This window comes from Carcharodon carcharias, chromosome 4, assembly GCF_017639515.1.
Source record: "Carcharodon carcharias isolate sCarCar2 chromosome 4, sCarCar2.pri, whole genome shotgun sequence".
Lineage (NCBI taxonomy): Eukaryota > Metazoa > Chordata > Chondrichthyes > Lamniformes > Lamnidae > Carcharodon > Carcharodon carcharias.
The window spans coordinates 69,073,626-69,101,526 of NC_054470.1; the positions used below are offsets into that span (position 1 = coordinate 69,073,626).

The window sequence follows — 27,901 nt, forward strand, 5'->3', positions numbered from 1 at the left end:
CTGTGATGCTGGGGGCCTCCGGAGGAGGCAGAGATGGATCATTCACTCGGCACTCCTGGCTGAAGATTATAGCAAATGCTTCAGCCTTATCTTTTGCACTGATGTGCTGGGCTCCTCCATCACTGAGGATGGGGATATTTGTAGAGCCTCCTCCTCCTCCAGTGAGTTGTTTAATTGTCCACCACCAGTCATGACTGGATGTGGCAGGGCTGCAGAGCTTAGATCTGATCTGTGGGATCGCTTAGGCCTATCACTTGCTGATTATGCTGTCTGGCACGCAAGTAGCCCTGTGTTATAACTTCACCAGGTTAACACCTCATTTTTAGATATGCCAAGTGCTGCTGCTGGCATGCCCCTCTACATTCTTCACTGAACCAGGGTTGATCCCCTGGCTTAATGGTAATGGTAGAGTGGGGGATACGCTAGGCCATGAGGTTACTGATTGTGTTCAAATACAATTCTGCTGCTGATGGCTCACACCGTTTCATAGGTGCCCAGTCTTGAGTTGCTAGATCTGTTGGAAATCTATCCCACCTAGCACGGAGGTAGTGCCACACAACACAATGGAAGGTATCCTCAATGTGGAGGTGAGGCTTCGTCTCCACAATGACTGTGCGGTGGTCACTCCTACCGATACTGTCATGGACAGTCTGGGATTACTTCTGGTGCCATGCGCTAGTGAGTAGAGAAATAGGTTAGTTCAGGTGAATGTCTGGCTGGAGACATGCTGCAGGAAGAAGGGCTTTAGGTTTCTGGGAATTGGGACCGTTTCTGGGGGTGGTGGGAACTGTACAAGGCCGAAGGGTTGCACCTAAACCAGAACGGGACCAAAATCCTTGGAGGGAGGTTTGCTAGTGCTGTTGGGGAGGGTTTAATCTAACTTGACAGGGGGATGGAACCCTGAAAGGAAGTTCAGCAGGGGGAGATACACAGCCAAATTTAGAAGAGAGCAATTGAGTCTGGAAGGCATAGAAATTACAGGCATGTTAAAGCACAAGGGAGTCTGGCACGGTTGGATGGTATTTATTTTAATGCAAGGAGTATGATGAATAAGGCAGATGAGTTGAGGGCACAAATTAACACATGGAAGGATGATGTCATTGCTGTCACAGAGACATGGTTGAGAGGAGAGCAGGATTGGCAGCTCAATATTCCAGGATATAGGGTCTTCAGGTGAGACAGGGAAGGAGGTAAAACAATATTGATCAAGGAATCAATTACAGCAGTAAGGAGGGATGATATCTTAGAAGGCTCCTCAAATGAAACCATATGTGGAGAACTTAAAAACATAAAAAGGAGCAATCACATTTCTGGGAGTGTACTATAGACCCCCAAACAATCAGAGAGAAATAGAAGAGCAGATATGTGGGCAAATTTCAGAGAAGTATAAATATAACAGGATATTAATAGTGGGGGATTCAACTTCCCCAACATTAACTGGATTAGTCATAGTGTGATAGATTTAGAGGGGAGGGGGTTCTTAAATGCATCCAGGAGAGCTTTTTGGTCCAGTGCATAGAAGGTCCTACAAGGTCCTGGACCTAATTTTAGGGAATGAAGCCGAGCAAGTGGTAGAGGTATCAGTGGGAGAACATTTGCAGATAGTGATCATAACTGTTAGATTCAAGGTTGTTATGGAAATGGGCAAGGATGGGCCAGAAATCAGAATTCTAAATTGGGGGAAGGCCGATCTTAATAAGATCGCGTATGATTTGGCCAGAGTGGACTGGGAGCAGCTACGTTTAGAAATGTATCCCAGGCTGAGGCAAGGGAGGAGATAGCAGGGGCGCTGGCAATAATTTTCAATACCTCTCTGGCCACAGGAGAGGTGCCAGAGGACTGGAGGATAGCCAATGTGGTACCGTTGTTCAAGAAGGGGAGGAAGGGATAAACCAGGGAACTATAGGCCAGTCAGTCTAACTTTAGCAGTGGGGAAACTACTGGAAACAATTCTAAGGAACAGAATTAATCTACACTTGGAGAGGCAGGGATTAATCAAGGACAGTCAGCATGGTTTTGTTAAGGGGAGGTCATGTCTGACCAATTTGATTGAATTTTTCAAAGAGGTGGCCAGGTGTGTAGATGAGGGCAATGCATTTAACGTAGTTTACTTGGACTTCAGCAAGGCTTTTGATAAGGTCCCGCATGGGAGACTGATAATGGAGGTAAGAGCCCATGGGATTCAAGGCAATTTGGCAAATTGTATCCAGAATTGGCTGAGTGGCAGGAAGCAGAGGATGATGGTTGAGGGGTGTTTTTGTGACTCGATGCCTGTGTCCAGTGAGGTTTCATAGGGATCGGTGTTGGGTCCCTTGCTGTTTGTGGTATATATAAACGATTTAGACTTGAATGTAGGAGAGTTGATCAATAAGTTCACAGATGACATGAAAATTGATGGGGTGGTAAATAGTGAGGAGGATAGCTTTAGATTACAGAAGGATATAGACGGGCTGGTCAGATGGGCTGAACAGTGGCAAATTAAATTTAATCCGGATAAGTGTGAGGTGATGCACTTGGGCAGGACAAACAAAGCACGGGGATACATGATGAATGGTAGGACCCTGGGAAGTACCAAGGATCAGAGGGACCTTGGTGTGCATATCCACTGGTCCCTTCAGGTAGCGGGACTGGTAAATAAGGCGGTTAAGAAGGCATATGGAATACTTGCCTTTATTAACCAAGGCATAGAATATAAGAGCAGGGAGATTATGCTGAAACTGCACAAAACACTGGTTAGGCCGCAGCTAGAGTATCGCATGCAGTTCTGGAATCTGCATAATAGGAAGGATGTGATAGAGAGTGTGCAGAGGAGACTTACCAGGATGTTACCTGGGCTGGAGAGTTTTAGTTATGAGGAGAGATTGGATAGACTGGGGTTATTTTCCTTGCAGCAGAGGAGATTGAGGGGGGGACATAATTGAACTGTATAAAATTATGAGGGGCATGAATAGGGTAGACAGGAAGAAACTTCCCCTTGGTGGAGGGATCAATAACCAGCAGGCATAGATTTAAGGTAAGGGGCAGGAGGTTTAGAGGGGATGTAAGAGAAATTTTTCCACCCAGAGGGTGGTGGGAATTTGGAACTCTCTGCCTGAAAGGGTGGTAGAGGCAGAAACCCTCATAACATTTAAAGTATTTGGAATGTGCATTTGTGATGCCATAGCATACAAGGCTATGGGCCGAGTGCTGGAAAACGGGATTAGAATAGTTAGGTACTTGATTGACCAGTGCGGACTCGATGGGCCTTTTTCTGTGCTGTAGACCTCTATGAGTCTATGACAGATGCATCGGTGGCAGGCAGGTTGGTGAGGTTGGTTTCCTCTTTTTGGTTCCTTCACCAAATGCCGCAGACCCAGTCTAGCAGCTATGTCATTTAGGACTTGGCCAGCTCGGTCAGTAGTGGTGCTACCAAGCCACTCTTGGTGATGGGCATTGAAGTCCCCCACCACCCCACCAGGAGTACATTCAGCATCCTTGGCACCCTGAGTGCTTCCTCCAAGTGGTGTTCAACATGGAGGAGCACTGGTTCATCAGCTGAAGGGGGAGTGGTACATGGTAATCAGCAGGAGGTTTCCTTGCCCATGTTTGACCTGATGCCATGAGACTTCATGGGGTCCGGAGTCAATGTTGAGGGCTCTCAGGACAACATCCTCCCAACTGTATACCCCTCTGCTGGGCCTGTCCTGTCTGTGGGATACCAGGGATGCTGATGGTGGTGTCTGGGACATTATCTGTAAGGTATCTTTCTGTGAGGATGACCATGTCAGGCTGTTGTTCGACTAGTCTGAGACCACTCTCCCAATTTTGGCACTAGTCCACAGATGATAGTAAAGAGGACTTTGCAGGTATGACAGGGCTGAGAATGCCATTGTTGCTTACGGTGCCTAGGTTGGTGCCGGGTGGCCCGCTCGGTTTCATTCCTTTTTTGAGAGTTTGTTGCTGTTTGTTACAACTTTCTAAGGCGTTTAAGAGTCAACCACACTGCTGTGGGTCTGGAGTCACATGTAGGCCAGACCAGGTAAGGACGACAGATTTCCTTCCCTAAAGGGCATTACTTCAATAGAAAAGCGAGTAAACGATACTTATTGTATAGAGCCTTTGTCTGCCCCATCTGAAGAAGGACAATCACTAGTGAGAAATTGCACATCAGGAAATATATATTTGCCTTGGATGAGGCACTTTCATCAAAATTATAGTAGGGCTGAAGGATTAGATTGTGAAAACAAGTCGTACAAATTTGGATGAAAGCAAAATACTACAGATGCTGGAAGTCTGAAATAAACTTAGTGTGTATTCATTCCCTTGAGTTTAGAAGATCCATCTAAATGTTTGTTAAAATGATAAAGAGATTGGAGGGGTACTTCCCCTGGTGGGGAAATTCAAAACAAAAAATGCACAACCTTAAAATTCGAGCACAGCCATTAAGGAGTGATATCAGGAAGCACTTCTGCACACAAAAGGGTAGTGAAAATCTGGAACACGCTGCCCCATTGGCCCTCCAAAGAAGTTGTGGTTGCCAGGTTAATTGAAATTTTCAAGACTGAGGTCAACTGATTTTTATGAGACATAGATATCAAGGGGAAATGGCGAGCAAATGGAGTTGAGGTACAGATTAGTCATGTCCTTATAGAATGGTGAAAGAGACTCAAGCGGATGAATAGTTTACTCCTTCTCCTACACTGTATATTTTCTCCTTGCCTGAAGTGATGATTTTGACTGGATTAGTTATTTGGCTGCTGGCAACCTTAATGTGGCAATTATTCATGCAGGAATCTGAACTATGAGTGCTGACAGATGATTCGACTTGTGGAGAAATCAGTTGAGCCTGGCCAATCCACTCCTGATACTGACATATGCAATTTTTAGCACTAAACCTGGCCTCTTCCTGCAAAGTCAATACTAAACTCATTAGGCCATCAGCGGAATGACAGGATTGTTACAGCACAGGTGGCCACCATTTGGCCCATTGTGCATGCACCAGCTCAGAATAAGAAATTCACTTAGTACCATTCTCCCACCTTCTCCCTGTCACCCTGCACATCCTGCCTTTTCAGATAACAGTTTAATTCCCTTTTGAATGCTTCAGTTGAAGTTGCCTCTGCCACACACTCAGGTATTGTAGTCCAGACCTTAACCACTTGCTGCGTAAGAAGTTTTTCCTTATAAAATCGCTTTTGCTTCTTTTGCCCAATCACTTTAAATCTGTGCCCTCTTGTTCTTGACCCTTTCACAAGTGGGAACAGTTTCCTTCTATCTACTCTGTCCGGACATGTCAATGTTGAATACCTCAATCAAATCCCATCTCTGCTGCCTTCTTTTCTCTAACCTTTCCAATCTATCTTTGTAACTCAAGTTCCTCATCCCTGGAGCCATTCTAGTGAATATTTTCTGCACTCTTCCCAATGCCTTCACATCCATTCTAAAGTGCAGCACCCAGAACTGGACTCAATACTCTCTCTAGCTGAGGCCAGACTAGTGTCTTATACAAGTGTCAACATTACCTTTTCGCTTTTGTACTCTATGCCCCTATTAATATAGTCGAGGATATCTTATGCTTTATTAATTGTTCTCTCAACCAGTCCTGCCACCTTCAATGACTTATGCACATATACACCCAGGTCCTTCTGCTTCTGCACCCCTTTTAGAATTATTTTATATTGTCTCTCCATATTCTTCCTACCAAAGGAATCACTTTACACTGAATCGCATCTGCCACCTGTCCACCCATTCCACCAGCTTGCCTATGTCCTTTTAAAGTTCCACACTATCCCCCTCATGGTTCACAAGGCTTGCAAGTTTCGTATCATCCTCAAGCTTTTAAATTCTGCCTTGTACACAAAGGTCGTTAATATATATCAGGAAAAACAATGGTCCCAACACTGACTTCTGGGGAACTCCACTACAAACCTTCCTCCAGCCTGAAAAACATCTATTAACCACTACACTGTTTCCTGTCACCCAACCAATTTTGTATATAAGTTGCTACTGTCCCTTTTATTCAACAAGTTATAACTAAACGCACAAGTTTATTGTGCAGTCCTGTATCAAATGCCTTGTGGAAGTACACGGACATATTAATGCACACACTTCCTCCAAATAAAAGGGGTGGCTATGGGTACGCACATGGGCCCCACTTATGGCAGTCTATTTATGGGATATGTGAAACATTCCTTATTCTAGTCCTACTCAGAACCCCTCCCACAACTCTTCTTTAGTACATCGATGACTGTTTCGGTGCCGCTTCATGCTCTTGTCTGGACCTGGAAAAATTTATAAATTTTGCTTCCAATTTCCACCCTTATATCACTTTCACATGGTCCATCTCTGACACTTCCCTCCCCTTCCTTGACCTCTCAGTCTCCATTTCTGGTGACAGAATGTCCACTAATATCCATTACAAGCCCAGCGACTCCTACAGCTACGTTGACTACAGCTCCTCACAATCTGCTTCCTGTAAGGACTCCATACCATTCTTTCAGTTCCTTAGTTTCCATCACATCTGTTCCAATGATGCCACTTCCCAAAACGGCGCTTTTGATACATCTTCCTTCTTCCTTAACTGAGGTTTCCTACCCACTGTGGTGGGCAGGGCCCTCAACCATGTCCCACCCATCTCCTGCACCGCTGCCCTCACACCTTTCTCTCCCTCCCAGTCCCCCGTGTCCTCACTTTTCAGCCCATCAGCCTCCACATTGAAAGTATCATCCTCCACCATTTCCATCAACTCCAGCATGATGCCACTATCAAACACATCTTCCCCTCACCCCCTGACAGCATCCTACAGAGACCATTCCATCTGGGACACCCTGGTCCACTCCTCTATCACCCCCAACACCTCATCCCCTTCCCATGCAATCGCAGAACTGGCAACACCTGCCCCTTTACCTCCTCACCACTCAAGGGCCCTTTCAGGTGAAGCAGCTCTTCACTTGCACCTCCTTCAATTTGGTCTACTGCATTTGCTGCTCCCAGTGCAGTCTACTCTACATTGGAGAGACCAAAAGCAGGCTGGGTGACCGCTTTGGGAAACACCTTCGGTCTGTCCGCAAGCATGACCCAGACCTTCCTGTTGCTTGCCACTTCAACACACCATCCTGCTCTCATGCCCACATGTCCTTCTTTAGCCTGCTGCAATGTTCCACTGAAGCACAACACAAACTGGAGGAACGGCACCTCATCTTCCAATTAGGCACTTTACAGCCTTCAGGATTTTCCATTGAGTTCAACAACTTCAGACCATGAACTCTCTCTCTCCTATCCTCACCCCTTTTTTCAAGATTCATTTTTATTTTTTATCCACTTATTTTTATTCATTGTTTTATCCCCTTTTGTATCCCCCTTTATCCCATTTTGATCCCTTTTTTTCCACCACCGCTCCCTCCCCCAACCCCACCCCCACAAGGGCCATCTGTTGCTTGATAATGTTTCTTTGAGTGTTTACCCTTGTTCCATTATCATATTCTGTTTTCTTACCCTTGCCACTATCAGCACCCTTTTTAGCCCTTACCACTACCATTAACTCTTTGTCCTTTTGTTCATGACATCTTTGTCAATCTCTCCTTTGCCCCCACCCATTGCTGGCCTTCTATCCAGCCTCACCTGCTTCAACTCCTTTAAACAGTATAAATTTCATCACATTTCTATTTCTCTGTAGCTCTGAAAAAGGGTCATACAGACTCGAAACGTCAACTCTGTTTCTCTCTTCACAAATACGGTCAGACCTGCTGAGTCTCTGTCACATCATTTGTATTTTCTTAAGTACTAGTCTTGGTTCAGTGGTGCCTCACAGTAACAATGTCAGGCAACTAAACCCTCATCCTCAGCCTTTAGCGAATCACCTAGGCTGTGCTGCACTGTCAGAAATGCCATCTTCCAAATTAAATGTCAATCCCTTTCAGTGGGCGATATATGCCCAAATCAGGATAGGAAACTTAGTGATGTTGCCAAGTGTCTGTGCCCTTCAAGGTGGTAGGCTCGAGAGCTTGGGAGGTGCTGCTGAATTGCTCAACTGTATGTTGTAAATGGTACACACTGCAGCCACAATTCACTGGTGGTTGTGCTAGATTTGACTCAAGCCAGTAAAGTTTCTCCTCTGTCCTCCTCCCCCACCACCCCAGAGCCTACGTAACCTCAATTCTATTAAAGCCCCTTGGTGACATACTGTCAAATGCACCCTGTTACCATGAATAGTCACTCTCAACTGTGAAAATTAGCTCCTTGTTTAGGCCAAGGGCTGTAGCAAGGTCTGAAACCAAGTGATCCCGGTGGAACCCAAGCTGTAGAATGGTTAGCAGGTTAATAGTGCTGCCAACGCCTTCCATCACTTTGCTTGTGATTGAGAGTAGACTGAAGGAGCAGTAATTCGTCAGATTAGACTGTTCTTTTTATGGACAGGAATACCTGGACAATTCTCCACTTTGCCATGTAGATATCAGGGTTGCAACTGTGCTGAAACAGCTTGACTAGAGATGCAGCTCATTCTAAAGCACAAGTCTTTGCACCGCAGCTGGAATGTTGTTGGGTTTGAAGATTTTGCAACATCCACTGCACTCAGCCATTTCTACATATCATACAGTTTGAACCAAACTGACTGAAGACTGGCGAATGTGGTGGTAGGCCAAGATGGATCATCCACTCAGCTGAAAGTAGTTGCAAATGTTGCAGCCTTGCCTTTTGCACCCTCATGCTGAGTTCTGCTATTGTTGAAGATGGGGCTATTCAGAGCCTTCTCCTCCCATTAGTTATTTAATTGTCCACCACCATTCATGACTGGATATGGCAACACTGACCTTTAATCTGATCCATTGTTTGCAAGCTCACTTAGATGTGTCCATAGCATATTGCTTCCACTGCTTAGCAGGATGAGGTTTCAGAATACTTGGAAGTGCATGGTAAAATAGGGCAAAGTCAGCATGGTTTCATCAAGGGGAGGTCATGCCTTAGAATTCTTTGAGGAGGTAACGAGTAGGTTAGACAAAGGAGAGCCAATGGATGTTATCTACTTGGACTTCCAGAAGGCCTTTGACAAGATGCCGCACAGGATGCTGCTCAGTAAGATAAGAGCCCATGGTGTTAGAGGCAAGGTACTAGCATGGATAGAAGATTGGCTGTCTGGTAGGATGCAGAGAGTGGGGATAAGGGGGTCCTTCTCAGGATGGCTGCCGGTGACTAGTGGAGTTCCGCAGGGGTCAGTGTTGGGACCACAACTTTTCATTTTATACATTAATGATCTAGATGAAGGAACTGAAGGCATCCTGGCTAAGTTTGCAGATGATACAAAGATAGGTGGAGAGACAGGTAGTATTGAGGAGGCAGGGAGGCTGCAGAAAGATTTGGACAGGTTAGGAGAATGGGCAAAGAAGTGGCAGATGGAATACAACGTGGGGAAGTGTGAGGTCATGCACTTTGGTAGGAAGAATAGAGGCATTGACAATTTCCTAAATGGGGAGAGAATTCAGAAATCTGGAGTGCAAAGGGACTTGGGAGTCCTAGTCCAGGATTCTCTTAAGGTTAACTTGCAGGTCGAGTCGGTAGTTAGGAAGGAAAATACAATGTTGGCATTTATTACGAGAGGACTAGAATATAAAAGCAGGGATGTGCTGCTGAGGCTAAGGCTCTGGTCAGACCACATTTAGAATATTGTGAGCAGTTTTGGGCCCCGTATCTCAGGAAGGATGTTCTGGCCCTGGAGAGGGTCCAGAGGAGGTTCATGAGAACGATCCCAGGAATGAAAGGCTTAACATATGAGGAACGTTTGAGGACTCTGGGTCTATACACGATGGAGTTTAGAAGGATGAGGGGGAATCTGATTGAAACTTACAGAATACTGAAAGGCCTGGATAGAGTGGACATGGGGAATATGTTTCCATTAGTAGGAGAGACTAGGAACCGAGGGGACAGCCTCTGAGTAAAGGGAAGACCTTTTAGAACAGAGATGAGGAGAAACTTCTTTAGCCAGAAAGTGGTGAATCTATGGAATTCATTGCCACAGAAGGCTGTGGAGGCCAGGTCATTGAGTGTATTTAAGACCAAGATAGATAGGTTCTTGATTGGTAAGGGGATCAAAGGTCACGGGGAGAAGGCAGGAGAATGGGGTTGAGAAACTTATTAGCCATGATTGAATGGTGGAACAGACCCGATGGGCCAAATGGCCTAATTTCTGCTCCCATGTCTTATGGTCTTAGCATGCATCATGTATGCAAGTTGTGTTGTGACTTCACAGGTTGTCAGCTCATTTTCGGTATGCCTAGTGCCACTGCTGGCATCTTTTTCAAAACTCCTCATTGAACCTAAGTTGGTCACCTGGCTTCATGGTGACGGAAATGTGAGGAATACCCTGCACCATAAGATTACAAATGCCAGTGGAATACAATTCTGCTCTTGATGACCAAGAGTGTCTAGTTTTGAACTGCTAGAACTCTTAATTTATCCCACGTAGCACAGTGGCAGTGCCACACAAAATAGAGGTGCCTGTTGGCCAGGGTCTGCAGCCAAACTGCTGACACATAGGCAAAAGCAACTTTTGACCTGAAGTAACCCGATTCCAGTCACTGGCCTGAGCTGGCTGGAACCAGTTTGAAGTAACTGAGTTTCTTGGAAAACAAAGGGAATGTGATAAGACAAATCCTTATTTAGGAAAGGAGTAACGAGGTAATGCTATCTATGTTCTTGAGACAGAGCCAATGAGAAGATGCCACAGACTAGGCAAGCAAGCCTAAACCAACGGGGGAGACAGAGCACAGCTTGAAGAGATAAGATTCAGTATAAGAATGGAGAATTTCGGGCGTGGAGGCAGCAAAAACTGTGGCGAACAACCATCACGGAAGTGGAAGAACCTATGTCAGCAACGTATAGACGCAAGAGAGAGAGAATGGAATGCCTGGCCAGCATCAACTCTCTTTTTCAGGTATTAGCTTTTATATTCTGTGACCACTCAGAGAGTCAGAGAAACCTAGTGGGTGTGCGTTTAGATCCTAGTTTTGGGTGTAAAACTGTATAACCTGCCGTAAACTGCATGTCTATATTTAACCAAGACGTATAAGCTGTATGTGGATGATCTAACGACTTGAATAGAGCGAATTAGAGTTGAGAGAGAATTGACTCTTCTCCTCTTTGTACTAAGCCAACAACCGTTACCGGTGACCTCCGGTCAACATATTTGGTGTCCCTGGGTGGGCTCGAGAATAAATCTCTCAGTTGAGTTAGCGGGAGACTCGAGCCAAACCGAGGTGGCAAAGTACACAGAGAACAGGAGTTTGGGTTAATTCATAGCTATTAACAGAAAATGACAAATCAAAGGGAATCTCCAAGCCCTGGGGACTTGGATTGTTTTGACTGGAAGGGACTCCTCCAAAAATACATAATAGGGAAGTGGCCGCAGTATGAGGAGTATGAGGGCGACATTGGCGACAAGGGAAAATCCGCTAGGGAGGCCCTTTGGAGAATTGCTCAAACAAAGATGTCAGAAATTTAAAAAGGTACAGAAGTCTGTAGCGACTGGATGTTTATTTGAGGAATGGATAGAATGCCGACAGCAGGCTAGGAGGGAGAGAGACAGACTAGAGGAAGAGAATAAAAAACTCCGGAGTGGGGATAGCCTGCCTTAGTGAGAAGGTAACTGATCTAAAGGGACAGAGAAGTGCGGATTTGATGCACATGAACCAAAATCAGTTACAGTGTGAAAAATTGGCTAATGAAAAGAGTAGGAGGGAGAAGCCCAAGCAGCTAAAGTTGAGGTGGAGGGATGGAAACAACAATGTAGTGATTTAAAAACAGCTATGAATGTGATTCACTGTGCAGCTCAGGAAAAGAGGAACAGTACCAGTGATCACACAAAGTGTCAGAAACTGATAGTGAGGCTGCAAGATCAGCTAGCCACAGAGGGGAATACTGTGTGCTTTCGCACCCAGAAGAGGTGAAGAAAATGGTCAAGGGGATGTAGATTAGGATGATTTAGCAGACAGGGCAGATAGATACAGCAGCAGTGAAGGGGAACCTCCACCAAAGGATCCACCGCCGGCATATATTCCAGAGCCGGAAAAACTGTCTGCCCCAATGGCCCCCCTTGAAACCACTAGAGCACAAGCAGAGGGAGATGGTCAGGAGCCAGCTGGCCCGAACATGACATCTTCCACCCCACTTGGAGTACAAGAATTGAGGGATATTGTGAAAGATATAGGGACGTGCCCGGCTGGGGATGATCCTAGGGAGTAGTTTCTAGCGGTCAGGCAACAGAGAGGGGTACATGGCTTAGACGATGCTGAGGAAAGAAAATTAATTCTAATGTGCCTACACCCACATATACACTCCGCCCTACCGGAGGAACAAAAACTTGGTGGAGGCAAAAATGAGGCCTTAAAAGAACCAGGTATTATCTGTCATGGGCGATAACAGAGGGGACCCAGTAGAGGTGCTAACGAAATGCTATCAAAGAAAAGGTGAACCCCGTCGCATTTTCGGCCCGCATTTGGGTGGTGTTTCAAGGGGTCTATGGCACAGGCCTTGATAGGGATAATTTACAGCCAGAGGTTAGGGACCGATGGCTGAGAACGCTAGTGTCGCAGGGCACTGAGGAGTCGAGGAAAGCATTAGATCAGTTTGACCCCAATGATGACACACATACAGAGCCCTGGATAATTAGGAAGACAGTTAGAGTATGGGAAAGGGAAACACCAAAACTACCCAAGACATCCAGGGACAGAGCAATGCCTGTTAAGAATCAGGGACAACCTGGAGAAATGAAGGGAGGGGACCTAACTCAGAGGGAACTCCCTCCAGTTTATCATACAGTGGGAAGAGATAGATGAAGAGAGAGAGGAAACTTCTCGGGAACGGGGAGAACTCAGGCGAGGTGTCCAGATGCTATAACCGTGGCCAAGAGGGACACTTCACAAGGGACTGCCTGAACTCGAGATGAGAGAATGCAGGTCGGGGAGGTAGCCAGAGCCTACCCGTGGAAGGGCCGAATAGACCAAGTCCTCTGTGACATGCTAGAAATACCACCAAGTTCCGGGATGTACCCTGAACTGCAATGACAGTCTCAGGCCTCTCCGTTGTGGGTGTGCGATACGTGGTGGGAGACCCCTAGTGAATGTTAGGGTTGGAGGCTGCCCTATTACGTTCCTTTGGGACACAGGGGGATCCCGCACCAACATTAACACCACTCAGATCAATGACGTAGATTGGAAAATTCAAAACAAAATTATTCTAAGCAGATTCACAGGGCATTCACAAGTGGGATATGAGAGTGTACCATGGGAAGTCAGTGTGGGAGACATATTGATAGAGCATTCAGTGGTCCTTATCAAATTACCAGAGAAGAACAAGAACATATATTAGGGAGTGACTATATGGCCAAAGCAGGACTCTGCTTTGACCCCGTTAATTGTAAGATTTGGCAAATGCCTTTGGGCGTAGGCAGTATAAATCACACACTCGTACCGGTGGGGGAATATCAGGATGGGATATGCATGATCGGGGAAATGTGGATTGAACCAGGAGAAATGAGTGACGATCGTGAAGTACAACAAATTATCACACAAAACTCAATGGTATTTGCCCGACATAAACATGATTGTGGGAAAATGACTGGGAGCGTGTGTGTGTGCAAGGTCCAGACCCCAAACCACAAAAGCTGTACGGTTTCCCAAAACAAGCAAAAGAGATAAGGAAGGTGATACAGAGTCTGCTGCAGCAAGGGATATTAAGACTTATACTAACAACGCACCTATTTGGCCGGTGAGGAAACCCGACGGTAGCTGGCGACTAACGATAGATTACAGAGAATTAAATAAAGTCACCCCGTTAACAGCCCCTACTATAACAACTAGCCCAGAGACAGTAGTTCAACAGAATGAGGATGCACAGTGGTTTACAGTTTTGGACATAAGTAACAGTTTTTGGTCTATTTCACTGGAGAAAGAATGTCAATATAAATTCGCATTTATTTTCCAAGGACAGCAATATACATGGACCGCCCTGCCGCAGGGATTTCACAATTCCCTGTCCGTATTTCACCAACAGTTGAGGGAAGGGTTAAAAGGATTCTCGAGGCCTGAATGTCGAGTGCAGTATGTAGACGACTTACTCCTACAAACTAAAACCAAAAAGGAACATTATCAACTGCTAAGTGAATTACTGCAGTTGTTACATGACTTGGGATTAAAGATTAACCTTAAAAAAGTGCAGATCATGAAACAAAAAGTTACTTACTTGGGAATGATTCTGACACCAGGGAAGAGGGACATTGACAAGCGAAGGGTAGAGACGGTTGGCAAACTCTCTGTTCCGCGGGATGTAAAAGGGTTAAGGTCCTTCTTAGGCTTGGTGGAATATTGCAGGGACCACATTGATGGATTCGCCACAAAAGTGGCCCTGCTAATGGTATTAAAAAAGAATGTGGCCTGGGAGTGGAAAACAGAACACACCCAGACCATGACTGCTCTAAAGCAAGCACTAGCTGCTGCGCCTGATCTGAAGACCCCAAATCCAGCTGAGCCGTTTTCATTGGAGGTGGCTACCACAGACACCACCCTTACGGCGGTTCTATTACAGGAGACACACGGGAAATTATGACCCGTAGCGTACGCCTCACGCATGCTCTCACCAGTAGAGCAGGGGTATACGATATGTGAAAAACACTTCCTAGCTCTCTTCTGGGCAGTGCAGCATTTTACCTTTATATAGTGGGACTAAACCCACTTACAATATTAACAGAACATACCCCTGTACAGCTACTGTTAGACGGAAGGATTAAGGATGATGCAGTTAGCCAAAATAGAATCGCTAGATGGACATTGTTGCTGCAAGGAAGAAATATAGACGTAAAGGGGGGTAAAAACCACTACTATGTTAGCAGACAACTTATTTTATCAGGGAGAAAAACATGAGTGCCAACTGATGATAGCAAATGACCCCAAGGGCCCATTTGTATCAAAGAAAAAGGGAGGAAGACCGGGCCTGAAAGCAGTAAAACAAAGGAAACAGGAAAGGAAGAACCCTATTTTAAAATTTTTGTGGATGGCTCTTCATCAGTACAGGATGGAGAAAGGAGAACTGGCTGTGGGATATACATGGAGGATGAACACAGACAGGAAAGATATAACGTGGCTTTGAAATTACCTAAAACCACGAATGCGCAGGCAGCAGAACTAGCAGCCGTTGCATATGTGGTTGGCCACCTGGAATACTTTCTACCTAGGTCAGTCAAATATTATGATAGCATGTATGTCTGTAATAGCTTCACAGAACATTTGCCCCTATAGGAAGCAAGAGAATTTGTCTCAGCAGATGGAAGGCCCCTTCCTTCGGCCCTGCTATTACAGTACATCTTTGAAGAAGCACAGAGGAAAGGATTTGGGATCACAAAAGTGAAAGCTCATTCAAAACTATCTCCCGAAGGGAACAGGAAAGCTAATGAACTAGCAAAACTAGGTGCTGTAAGTGGACAGGAATGGCAGCCAACAATTGGGGAAATCGGGGGCCAGAGAGAGAAGCAGGTCAAAGTAATGGATTTAATGGAGGAGCAAAAGAAAGACGGAGAATTGAAAAAACTAATAGAAGGAGCAGAGTCAGACACATACAAAAGGCACGGGGGGGGGGGGGGGGGGGGGGGGGGGGGGGGGGGGGGGGTCTATATTCAAGACGGAGAGGTTTTGTGTGAGGAAAATTTGTGGTGCCAGAGGGGGGACAAAACCAAATAATCCACTGGTACCATGACTTATGGGGACATAAAGGGACGGAAAGCACCCTGGATCAGATAAAGGAGGTAAGCTGGTGGCCTGGAATGAAAGGTGACGTGGAACACTATGTCAAGAATTGTTTGATCTGTGCACAATACAACTCCAACAGAAATGTTAGAAAAGGGGCCCTCCGACATACTAGACCAGTAGAAGGGCCTTGGACTAATTTACAGACATACAATGTAGGACCCCTTCCCCCCACTCCAGGAGGATACAAGTATATCCTAGTAATAGTGGATACCTTCACTAAATGGGTGGAAACTTTTCTGACCAGAACAAACACAGCCAAAATTACTGCGAAAATTCTATTGGAGGAGATGTTTACCCTAAAGCATAGAATCAGATCAGGGAACACATTTTACAGCCCAAGTAATGCAAGATGTTATGACCCTTTTTGGGGTCAGACAGAGATTCCACATACCCTATAGACCACAGTCTAGTGGAATTGTGGAAAGAATGAATCGGACATTGAAAAACATGATAGCCAAAATGTGCAGCAGCACAAGACAATCTGGCAGGTCGTTCTGCTCTATGTGCTGATGATAATCAGGAATATCGTGGCTTCATCAACAGGCTACACTCCTTATAGGCTCATGACAGGAAGGGACATGAGGGGAATGGAGGGGTTGGTAGGTTTGGATTTGTCCAAACCCGAGGTAGACATTATATCAGAAAAATGGGTACAACAGCTAGTAGAAACAGTAAAAGAAGCAAATTATGTAGCCACTCACCGACAAGGAAAGAAGAAACAGCAAAGCAAGGCTTATTCCGATGCAAAAGCCAGCCCAATAAGAGTTGAGCCCTGGACAAAGAGTAACGATTAGAATACACCAGCCCACCTCATTCCTGAGTCCAAAGTTTGCTGGCCCCTGAGACAGTAGATAAAGCTAGCCCATCTGTATACAAGATATTAACGACGCCAGATAAGAGTGGCTGGTATCACATTAATCAGCTAAAGTTAGTGGGAGAAAAACAAGATAATCACCATTGGCATGTGCTGCTTGATGCTCATGATGTTCCGAATCCTGAATGTCAGGGAGATCAAGAACAGGACCAGCTACAGATCAAAGAGGAGGTGATTGAAAACAAATTTGATACTATCCGTTCACATGCAAAGGCGAATCCAGGGTAAAAACAAAATAAAAATAAAACGAAGAGGGGGAATAAGCAGGTTAGAAGAAACGGACGGTTAGAATCTGAAACAAATTGGGAACAGGATATGGACGGTCTGGCTCAGTATAAGGAGAGACTGCTCTTAAAATTGTACTTAAAAGAAACTGTAAATAAGAACAGAAATTACACTTGCTCATTACAGGTCCAGCCTAAAATGAAGGGGATAATGCATTTTGTTGCTATCGGACTGACCATCATCAGAACTGCGGTTGAGCCTGCCTTGGAGCTGTCAAAATGAATGAACATGCCTGAAGCAGTGTCTACGGTGGTGGGATATCCCAAGACCAGGAACAACTTTGCTCTGCAGAATAAGACAGTCCAAACCAACAAAGGGAAAAGAGAGGACTTAAATTTGTATTATATGGGAATGAATGGGTTAACGTGCGCAGGAAAAACTTTGGGTATACTGGAGGGTGCGGGAGTACAGTTTACATGCAACAAAGTTCTAGAGGTTGACTGGGGTAGCGACTCATATCGGAGGTATTTTGATTGGGGAGGATATAGCAGGCGTTTTAGAAAGATTGGCTGGATCATCATCAATTGTCAGTACTTATGAAAATTGTTCAATGTCCATTCTGTCTGTTAACAGCCAGTCCTTTTTACAATACGCCCTTGTAGGACAAACATATTACATAGCCACAGCGGCAATGAACTATAACGAAGGATGGAAACAGTGCCTTCTGGAAAGGCACAATGTGACCTTAGACCTGGTTATTGGTAGACAAGTTCTGCCTAAGCCAATAATGAGGATGGTAATAAATAAAAACTCAGTCCAACACACCGATATAGACCAAGATCTGTGGAAATACGTTCCTACCGAACTACCACCTATTCCGCACCTGACTGCAGCTTGAACGCAAATAGCGGAGGAAGCCAATGAGATAATTCTTCAATGGACTAAACATAATAAAATAATTAGAACTCATGCTGATAAAACAGAGGAATGCTACGGGACCCCGGGTTCTGGGATAAGTTTTGGAATTGGAAATCTAATGTTCAAATACATCCATGGGTCAGGATTTTGTCACATGCTGTAGTTGTGATCATATGTGCATTAATACTTGTCACATTCAACATATATCAGCTTAGAAGGTGGAAAATTGAAATTTTGCACCGAATGAATGTTAGTGCTTTAATGAAACAGAAGAAACGATTATCAGTATAAAGGCATTGTGTGAAGTATATTTTATATACACTTCTCTTTTATATTTTTATATAACCATATGATATCGCGAATGTAACATACCCATTGGGGGACAGACAACCTCAGGAATGGTACGCAGACAGGGAGAATAATGATTTGTATCTTTGGATCAAAAGGGGGGAGATGTTGGCCAAGGTCTGCAGCCAAACTGCTGACACATAGGCAAAAGCAACTTTTGACCTGAAGTAACCCGATTCCAGTCACTGCCCTGAGCTGGCTGGAACCAGTTTGAAATAACTGACTTTCTTGGAAAACAAAGGGAATGTGATAAGACACAAGTCCTTATTTAGGAAAGGAGTAACGAGGTAATGTTACCTAAGTTCTTGGGACAGAGCCAATGAGAAGATGCCACAGACTAGGCAAGCAAGCCTAAACCAACGGGAGAGACACAGCACAGAGATAAGATTCAGTATAAGAATGGAGAATTTTGGGCGTGGAGGCAGCAAAAACTCTGGAGAACAACCATCACGGAAGTGGAAGAACTTATGTCAGCAACGTATAGACGCAAGAGAGAGAGAATGGAACGCCTGGCCAGCGTCAACTCTCCTTTTCGGCTATTAGCTTTTATATTCTGTGACTACTCAGGGAGTCAGAGAAACCTAGTGGGTGTGCGTTTAGATCCTAGTTTTAGGTATAAAACTGTATAACCTGCTGTAAACTGCATGTCTATATTCAACCAGATGTATAAGTTATATGTGGATGATCTAACAACGTGATTAGAGCGAATTTAGTTAAGAGAGAATTGACTCTTCTCCTCTTTGTACTAAGTCAACAACCATTACCGGTGACCTCCGGTCAACATGCCCTCAGTGTAAAGACAGGACATTAACACTCCCTTTGCCCTGTGTCCATGACAGCTTTGTCAATCTCTCCTTAGCCTCCACCTACTGCTGACCTTCTTTCCTCCTCAATCCCCACCCTCTTTCCGATTCCCCTTTTTCCAATAATTTTTATATATTATATATATTTATTTTTTCCCCCACCTATTATTATTTTTAAATGTATTTCCATCCATTGTTTTATCTCTACCTTTTAGCCTATTTTGATCCCTTCCCCCCACCCCACCCCCACTAGGGCTATCTGCAGTTTTTTGCTTTTATATTTCATCTCTTTTTTCCTTAATTCTGGTGAAGAGTCATACGGACTCGAAAAGTTAACTGTATTCCTCTCCGCAGATGCTGTCGGACCTGCTGAGTTTTTCCAGGTATTTTTGTTTTTGTTTCTATCCTGCTTTACGTGCTCTACCCCTCATTAAGCAGTATAAATTCCATCACTTTCTATTTCTTTTTAGCTCTGAAGGGTAGTCGCGAAATGTTAACTCTGTTTCTCTCTCCACAGATACTGTCAGACCTACTGAATTTTTCCAGCATTTTCTGTTTTATTACAAAAGGAGTTATAATGGGGAAAGAGACAAAGGTTGAGTTCAAATGAGGTGTGAATGGCAACATAGGAGCCATATGAATGCAACATGGAGGGATAAAGAAAGAAACAAGCCAGCACAATAAACAGAAACACAGAATAAGATGGATGCAGAGGTTATGACCAAAAGTTGTTTAACTTTTGTTTTACAGAAGTCTGTAAAATGCAGACGAAAAATCAGGTGCTGTTCCCCAAGCTTGCTTTGAGGTTCACTAAAACACTGTAGCAGGCCAAGAGCAAAAGGTCAGAGAGGGAGAAAAGTGGAGAATTAAAATGGCCAGCGACAGGAAGCTCAGAGTTATACTTGCAGATTGACATAGGTGGTCCACAAAGCAGTCCCCTAGTACATTTGGTCTCCCTAGCTTAGATGAGACCACATCGTGAACAGCAAATAAGCTATATGAAATTTAAAGTACAAGTGAATCACTGCTTCACTTGGAAGGAGTGTATGAGGCCTTGCATGTTGAGAAGGGAGGTGGTGAAAGGACAAGCATTGCATCTCCTGTGTTTGCGTGGAAACATGTTGCTGGCAAGGGACATTATTAGTGACTAAGGAGTGTACTGGGGTGTCATGGAGGGAATGGTCCCTTCGAAATGCTGAAAGAGGAGGGAGGAGGAAGATGTACTTGGTGGTGGCATCGTGCTGGAGCTGGTGAAAATGGCAGAGGATGATCCATTGAATACAGAGCTGATGGGGAGAAAAGCAAAGACAAAGAGAACTCTATCTTGGTTCTGGGAGGGAGGGTAGGGTTGAGGGTAGAAATGTGGAAAAGTAGTCAGACATAGCCAAAGTCCTGTCAATCACACTGGGTGGGAATCCTCAATTGAAGAAAAAAGACAAAACAGAAGCGCTGGTGTGAAAGGTTCTGTCATCAGAATAAATGCAATGGACATGGAGAAACTTGGAAAATGGAATAGGGTCCTAACAGGAAGCGGGGTGAAAGGAAGTGTAGTCAAATCAGCTGTGGGAGTCTGGTGATTTATAGTGAATATCAGTTGATAGTGTATCTCCAGAAATGGAGACAGGGAAGTGAAGGAAAGGAAGGGAAAGAGATGGCCCAGGTGAAGATAAGTGGGCAAAGGTTTGGCAGATAGAGCATAATGTGGGAAAATGAGAGGTTGTTCACTTTGGCAGGAAGAATAGGAGCAGAATATTTAAATTGAGACACCCCGTAGAATGCAGAGGAATCTGGGTGTCTTCATACATTAGTCACAAAAAGTTCATATAAAGGCTCAGCAAGTAATAGAAAACAAATGAAATATTAACAAGAGGCATCAAGCATAAAAATAGGGAAGTTTTGTTACAACTGTACAGTATGTTGGTGAGACTAGAGTACTCTGTGCAGTTTTGGTTTCCTTATTTCAGGAGGGAATTACATGTATCCCTTGTTTAGTACCCTTAAATGTTCCCAGAAAATGGCATGGTAAAAAATGTGCTAAACAAAAATTACTATATAAAAATATAATTAGTGTGCCAACCTGTAACTTTTACATTAAAACCTTATTGGTGCCTTGAACCCAACTTGAACTTAATAACTTGCCTCCTGCTCGCCACTTACCCACTCTCAGCACCCCCAATCCAGAAATGGCAGAAGAGCTATTGGGGAACATCTCTGGTTTACCAAACACGTTTTAGAGCACATTCTAAACACGGAACATCTGTACTTGCATTGGGGGCAGTTCAGAGAAAGCTCACTCAGCTGATTCATGGATGAAGGGATTATCTGAAGAAAGATTGAGATCTGTACTCACAGGAGTTTACAAAAATGAGAGGTAATTTTATTGAAATATTCTGAAAAAGTGGACAGGGGTGGATGCTGAGAGGGCATTTTCCCTCTTGGGGGAATCTAGAATAAGGAGTCATAGTTTCAAAATAAAGGATCTCCCAAGGAAAACAGAACAGGAAGAATCTTTTCTCTCAGAGAATCGTTAATCTTTGGAATTCTCTTCCCCAGAGAAGAGTGGAGGCTGGGTCATTGGATATATTCAAGACTGAGTTAGATGGATTTTTGATTGACAAGGGAGTCAAGGGTTACAGGGGCGCAGTCAAGAAAATGAAGTCAAGGCCACCATTAGATCAGCCATGAGCAGGCTTGAGGGACCAAATGGCCAACTTCTGCTCCTATTTCTTGTGTTCATTCATGGCCAACCACAAATTTCAACTGGAGGTTCAGGCAATAGTGAGATCACAGCAAGGCTTCACTGGAGTATTGCTTGTTACGAGGAAATACAGAGATGGATCAGAAAATTGGGGCTTTTACTATTTAAAAGACGAGAGTCCCCTTCGTGAATAACATCTAAAACTATAAAGGGATGTGGCAGGGTAGAGAGAAACTGATTTGCCAATGATCAAGAATGAAGCGACAGGATTAAATGCAAGAGATTTCAGATGGAGTTTAAGCGATACACTCTTTAAACAGAAGGTTGTGACGCCGAAATGCAGTACATCTAGATTTTAAGATTAAGTTAGGTTGGTGCTTGAAGCTAAATGAATATAAATAGGGCAGTCACATACTTAAATGAGTAACTAGTGGACTGCCACAGGGATCAGTGCTGGGGCCTCAACTACTTATAATCTATACCAATGACTTAGATGAAGGGATCAGTTGTCCGATAACTAAGTTTGCCAATGACACCAAGACAGATAGGAAAGTAAGTTGACAAGAGGGGGTAAAGAGTCTACATAGGAATATAAATAGGTTAAATGAGTGGGCAAAAATTTGGCAGATGGAGTACAAGATAGGAAAATGTGAATTTTCCAGTTTGACAGCAAGAATAGAAAAGCAGTATACTATTTAAATGGAGACACACTACAGAACTCTACATTACAGAGGGATCTATCTGGGTGCCCTGGTACATGAGTCACAAAAGTTACCTTGCAGGTACACCAAATGATTAGGAAGGCAATTGGAATGTTGTCATTCATTACAAAGTGAATGGAATAGAAAAATAGGGAAGTTTTACTGCAGCTTGGTGAGAGCACATCTGCAGTACTGTGTACAGTTTTGCTCTCCTTATTTGAAAAAGAATATAACTGTTGGAAGCAGTTCAGATATGGTTCATGCGACTCATTCCTGGGATGAAGTGATTATTTTATGAAGAAAGGTTGAACAGGTTGGACTTATACCCATTAGAGTTCAGAAGAATGAAAGATGATTTTTTTGAAACAGATAAAATCCTGAGGAGACTTGATAGGGCGCATACCAGAAAGATGTTTCCTCTTAAACAAAAATAAAGATAAAAATACCTGGAAAAACTCAGCAGGTCTGGCAGCATCTGCGGAGAGGAACACAGTTAATGCGTCGAGTCCGTATGACTCTTCAACATTTTTACTTTTGTTTTGGATTTCCAGCATCCGCAGTTTTTTGCTTTTATCTTGATGTTTCCTCTTGTTGGGGGAAGACTAGAACTAAAGAGCACAGTTTAAGTATAAGATCTCCCTTTTATGACTGAGGTGAAGAGATTATTTTCTTTCTGAGGATCATTAGTCTGTGGAGCTCTCTTCCTCAGAGAGCAGAGGCTGGGTCACTGAAGGAATAAATAGATTTTTGATCCACAAGGGAGTCAAGGGGGCTCGGTGGGGGGGAGCAGAAGGTGCAGTTGAGACCACAACAAAAACAAAAATACCTGGAAAAACTCAGCAGGTCTGGCAGCATCTGTGGAGAGGAGCACAGTTAACGTTTCTAGTCTTCATGACTCTTCAACAGAACTAAGGAAAAATAGAAGAGAAGTGAAATATAAGCTGGTTTTTTTTGGGGGGTGGGACAAGAAGAGCTGGTTAGAGGGCCAGTGATAGGTGGAGATAACCAAAAGATGGCACAGACAAAAGGACAAAGAGGCATTGAAGGTGGTGATATTATCTGAAGTACAGACCTTGCTCGTCCTGCTTTCTAACCTTAATTAGCACATTCTTTAGATAATATCACCACCTTCAACACCTCTTTGTCCTTTTGTCTGTGACATCTTTTGGTTATCTCCACCTATCACTGGCCCTCTATCCAGCTGTACTTGTCCCACCCCCCTCCCCCTTAAACCAGCTTATATTTCACCCCTTATCTATTTTTCCCTAGTTCTGTTGAAGAGTCATGTGGACTCAAAACGTTAACTGTGCTCCTCTCCGCAGATGCGGCCAATCCTGCTGAGGTTTTCCAGGTATTGTTATTTTTGTTTTGGATTTCCAGCATCCACAGTTTTTTGCTTCTATCTTAGCAGTTGAGACCACTACCAGATCAGCCATGATCTTATGCAAGGGGCCGAATGGCCTAATCCTACTCCTAAGTCTTACGTTCACATAAATAACAAGTAGCTGTATGAACTGGCTGGCCGCAAGGTCTGTTTCTGCGGTGCAAGTTCAAATGTGGTATTTATTATTCCTCAGCTACAAGAACGGCCGAACCTGGCCAAGAAGTGTTCAAAGAGGCAGCAAAACCGGCCCTGATACCGACACCTCAACACTCTCCCTCCCTAGGTCACTTACCGAGGAGTGGCGATGTCTCTGGGCAAGGCTGAAGCGGCGGCGGAGAGGACACGGCGGTGCTGGAGCCTGTGCGGGTGGGGCCTGCGCTGCTGGGGCCTGTGCTGTTGGCGGGTATGGAAAGTCTTTCACTCTCCATGAAGTTGCCGAACCGCCGCATCATCTGCCCGGTGTAGACGTGCACGTCGAGGTAGTAAAACAGGGTGACGGCGAGGTGCACCCCGCACAGCACCATCACCGCCAGGCAGGTCACATGAAGCCCGCGGCCCGGCATTGGCGTCACTGCCGTCATGTTCCTGCCCATGGCCGTCTACCACCCTGCGCCGACCGGCACTGCCCTCCTCGCCGACCAGACCCACTACGACAACTCGACTCCGGCAACCGCTGCTCCACCAGGTTACTGCACCCAAAAGGAAAAACTGATCATGGGACAGTAGACCCAGCCCTGCTGGGGAGAGGGCCAATCAGAACCATCCCACGGGGAGATGAACCAATCGGAACCATCCCACAGGGAGAGGGGCCAATCCGAACCACCCCACGGAGAGTGTAACCAATCAGAATCATTCCACAGGGACCGGAACCAATGCGAACAAACCCTACTGGGGAGGAGCCAATCTGAATCATCCTGCTGGGCGAGGGACCTTTCAGAAACATAAAAGCAAAATACTGCTGATGCTGGAAATCTGAAACAAAAACAAAAATAGCTGGAAAAACTCAGCAGGTCTGACAGCATCTGTGGAGACGAAGACAGAGTTAACGTTTCGGGTCCGTATGACTCTTCATCAGAAGTAAAGAGAAATAAAAATGTGGTGAAATACAAGCTGTTTAAGGCGGGTTGGACAGGTGGAGCTGGATAGAGGGCCAGTGATAGGTGGAGGCAAAGGAGAGATTGCCAAAGATGTCATAGACAGAAGGTTAAAGGGGTGTTGACGGTGGTGATATTTGCTAAAGGACATTAATGGTGACATTAAGGGTAGAAAGCAGGATGAGCAAGTGACAGATGGCCCTAGTGGGGGGTGGGATGATCGAGATAGGCTAAAAGGTGGAGATAAAACAATGAATGGAAATAAATTTTAAAAATAATGATAGAAATAGGTGGGAAAAGAAATATATATAATATATATATAAATAATTATTATTAGATAAAAAGTGATCAAAAAGGGTTGAGGATGGAGGAGAGAGTTCATGATCTGAAATTGTTGAACTCAATGTTAAGTCCGGAAGGCTGTAAAGTGCCAAAACAGAAGATGAGATGCTGTTTCCCCAGTTTGCGTTGAGCTTCCCTGGAACATTGCAGCAGGTCAAGGACAGACACGTGGGCGTGAGAGCAGGGTGTGTGTTGAAATGGCAAGCGACAGGAAGGTCTGGGTCATGCTTGTGGACAGACCAAAGGTGCTCTGCAAAGCGGTCAATAAGTTTGTGTTTGGTCTCTCCAATGTAGAGGAGACCACAATGGGAGCAGCGAATGCAGTGGACTGAATTGAGAGAAGTGCAAGTGAAGTGTTGCTTCACTTGAAAGGAGTGTTTGGGCCCTTGGACGGTGAGGAAAGGGGAAGTAAAGGGGCAAGTGTTGCACCTTCTGCGATTGCATGGGAAGGTGGTTGAGGTATAGAGAGATGGAGGAGTGGATCAGGCTGTCCCGGAGGGAACAGTTTCTACGGAATGCTGACGGGTGGGGGGGTGGGGGGGGGCTGAAGGGAAGGTGTGTTTGGTGGTGGCATCATGCTGGAGTTGGCGGAAACGGCAGAGGATGATCCTTTGAATGTGGAGGCTTGTGGGGTGATAAGTGAGGACAAGGGGGACCCTATCATGGTTCTGGGAGGGGGAGGAATGTGTGAGGGCGGACGCGTGGGAGATGGGTCAGACACGGTTCAGGGCCCTGTCAACCACCGTGGGTGGAAAACCTCAGTTAAGGAAGAAGGAAGACATGTCAGAAGAACTGTTTTGGAAAGTGGCATCATCAGAACAGATGCAGCAGAGGCGAAGGAACTGAGAGAATGGGATGGTGTCCTTACAGGAAGCAGGGTGTGAAGGGCTGTAGTTGAGGTAGCTGTGGGAGTTGGTGGGCTTGTAATGAATATTGGTGAAAAGTCTATCACCAGAAATTGAGACAGAGAGGTCAAGGAACCTTTCAGAAACATCCCTACTGGGGATGAGCCAATCAAAGCCTTCCCACGGGGTGAGGGGCCAATCAGAACCATCCTGCATGGTGCAGGGCCAATCAGAATAATCCCCCATGGAGAGGGGTCAGGAATTTGCCACCACCAAGACATGTGGTTCCAGAAGCTCCAAAGCAGATGCCTGCCCTGCAAACAAGGCATCAGCAGAGATCATCCCACATCACCGGCAAGGGACAACTTCATGTGCGACACTTGTGACAGACTTTGCTTTCCCAGAATCTGCTTGTTCAGCCATTAAAAGATGTTCAGCAGATGATCTCATCTGACCTTAACAAAGTTCTGAGGCTGCATTCCCACCATATCTCACAGGTGAAAGGAATGCCAAATGAGAAAGGAGGCACAAAGTTGCTACAGCCACTGCCATCTTTAGCACAAGGGCCACCACTGAGCCTGAAAATTTTGGTGCCTTGGCCATTTGCAGGACAACCTCCAGTATAATCACTCAAAAGGTTTCTCACATGGTGGTGGTATTCTGCACTCTACACAACATGACCATCCTGAGAGGTATGGACCTTGAAGAGGAAGATGTGTAGGAGTGCCTAATGTCTTTGAAGGTGGAAGATTTGTTGGAGCAGGCCTTGCAGAGGTCCAGCTGAGTCATCATTGACCAGGATGGCAGGGAATCTCAGGCCATATTGATCCAGGCATGCTTCTCCTAAGGACAGCACATCCTTGATGGCATTTGGCCCAATACCAAACCTTTCCCTCAAGGAGCAAACACATCCAAGATGCCTGTCACACAGAGCAGTCTCCTGTTTCCTCGTAATGCCTGGATACATCGCCATCAGCCGCACAGTGTCCCTGACCAGATCCAATGCATGATGCTGGAGATGTGATGTCCTCAAAACAATGGGATTACACAGATCAGGGTGAAAGCATGAACCCTTTCATTACATTGAGGGTTAATCAGCGAACAGAAGGAATACAAAATTCACCTGTGACTTTTTCAAATAAAATTACCGAATTTGAGATTTCAAATGAAATTACCAGTGCAACACCACCCAATTGCTAAAACAAAAACAGAATTACCTGGAAAAACTCAGCAGGTCTGGCAGCATCGGCAGAGAAGAAAAGAGTTGACGTTTTGTGTCCTCATGACCCTTCAACAGAACCAATTCACCCAATTGCTGCCATTCCAATTGGGTAGTCACTTTATGGCTGACGCAAAAATGGAGGCAGGCTGCTCACTTATGCCTGCAAGTGGCCGAGATGCCTGTGGCAATACAGGTGGGAGCACTGCCACAGGCCGTCCCATCTGGATCAATGCAAGATAGCCTTGGTCACAGCACTTGCTGTATAGATACTGCCTCAGATGTAGAGGCAAAGGGAGTAGCCAAGGATGAAGGTGCCTCATGAGGGGTGGCTACCTTGACATCAGCCCTGCCTGCTACAAGACCTTTCATGATGCACATGCACGTTCAAGGGAACCAGCAGTGGAGGAATGCACATCCATGCATCTCTGCAGCATTAGTGCAACTAACAGATCAATGCAACAGGATGTGGCATGCATTCTGTGCATGGCAGTAAGATGTTCCTGTATCCACTCAGTGATGTTGTGCATGGCTCTCTATGAAGTTGTTCATTCTTTCAATACAGAAGCTCATTCGCTCATAAGTCTGAAACATTGCAGACCACACATCAAGAACGGACTCTCCCATTCTCTGCTCAAGGGAACTCCAACATTTAAGTGTACGTCTCCAGTTGTTGCTTG

General features: G+C 45.1%; 1 protein-coding gene and 1 long non-coding RNA gene across 3 annotated transcripts in view; one reads left to right on the forward strand and one right to left on the reverse strand.

Moving 5' to 3' along the window:
- Nucleotides 1-18,792, forward strand: part of LOC121277298 — a 37,870-nt gene extending 19,078 nt beyond the window's left edge. The window contains exons 3-4 of the long non-coding RNA XR_005942852.1: nucleotides 10,678-10,906; nucleotides 17,056-18,792. This is a non-coding gene — a long non-coding RNA (uncharacterized LOC121277298). The remainder of the gene's footprint in view (nucleotides 1-10,677; nucleotides 10,907-17,055) is intronic.
- The window catches only part of LOC121277296 (beta-1,4-galactosyltransferase 1-like), a 58,898-nt gene extending 34,470 nt beyond the window's left edge, over nucleotides 1-24,428 (reverse strand). Inside the window, exons 1-2 of one of the 2 annotated variants that reach the window (XM_041186577.1) lie at nucleotides 24,014-24,428; nucleotides 16,726-16,797 (exon numbers count right to left, since the gene is read on the reverse strand). In XM_041186577.1, the coding sequence (XP_041042511.1) occupies nucleotides 16,726-16,797; nucleotides 24,014-24,314 (373 nt within the window). In that variant the 5' untranslated portion in view covers nucleotides 24,315-24,428. The remainder of the gene's footprint in view (nucleotides 1-16,725; nucleotides 16,798-24,013) is intronic. The other variant, XM_041186578.1, reaches the window with a different exon arrangement.
- Nucleotides 24,429-27,901: the final 3,473 nt, after the last annotated feature.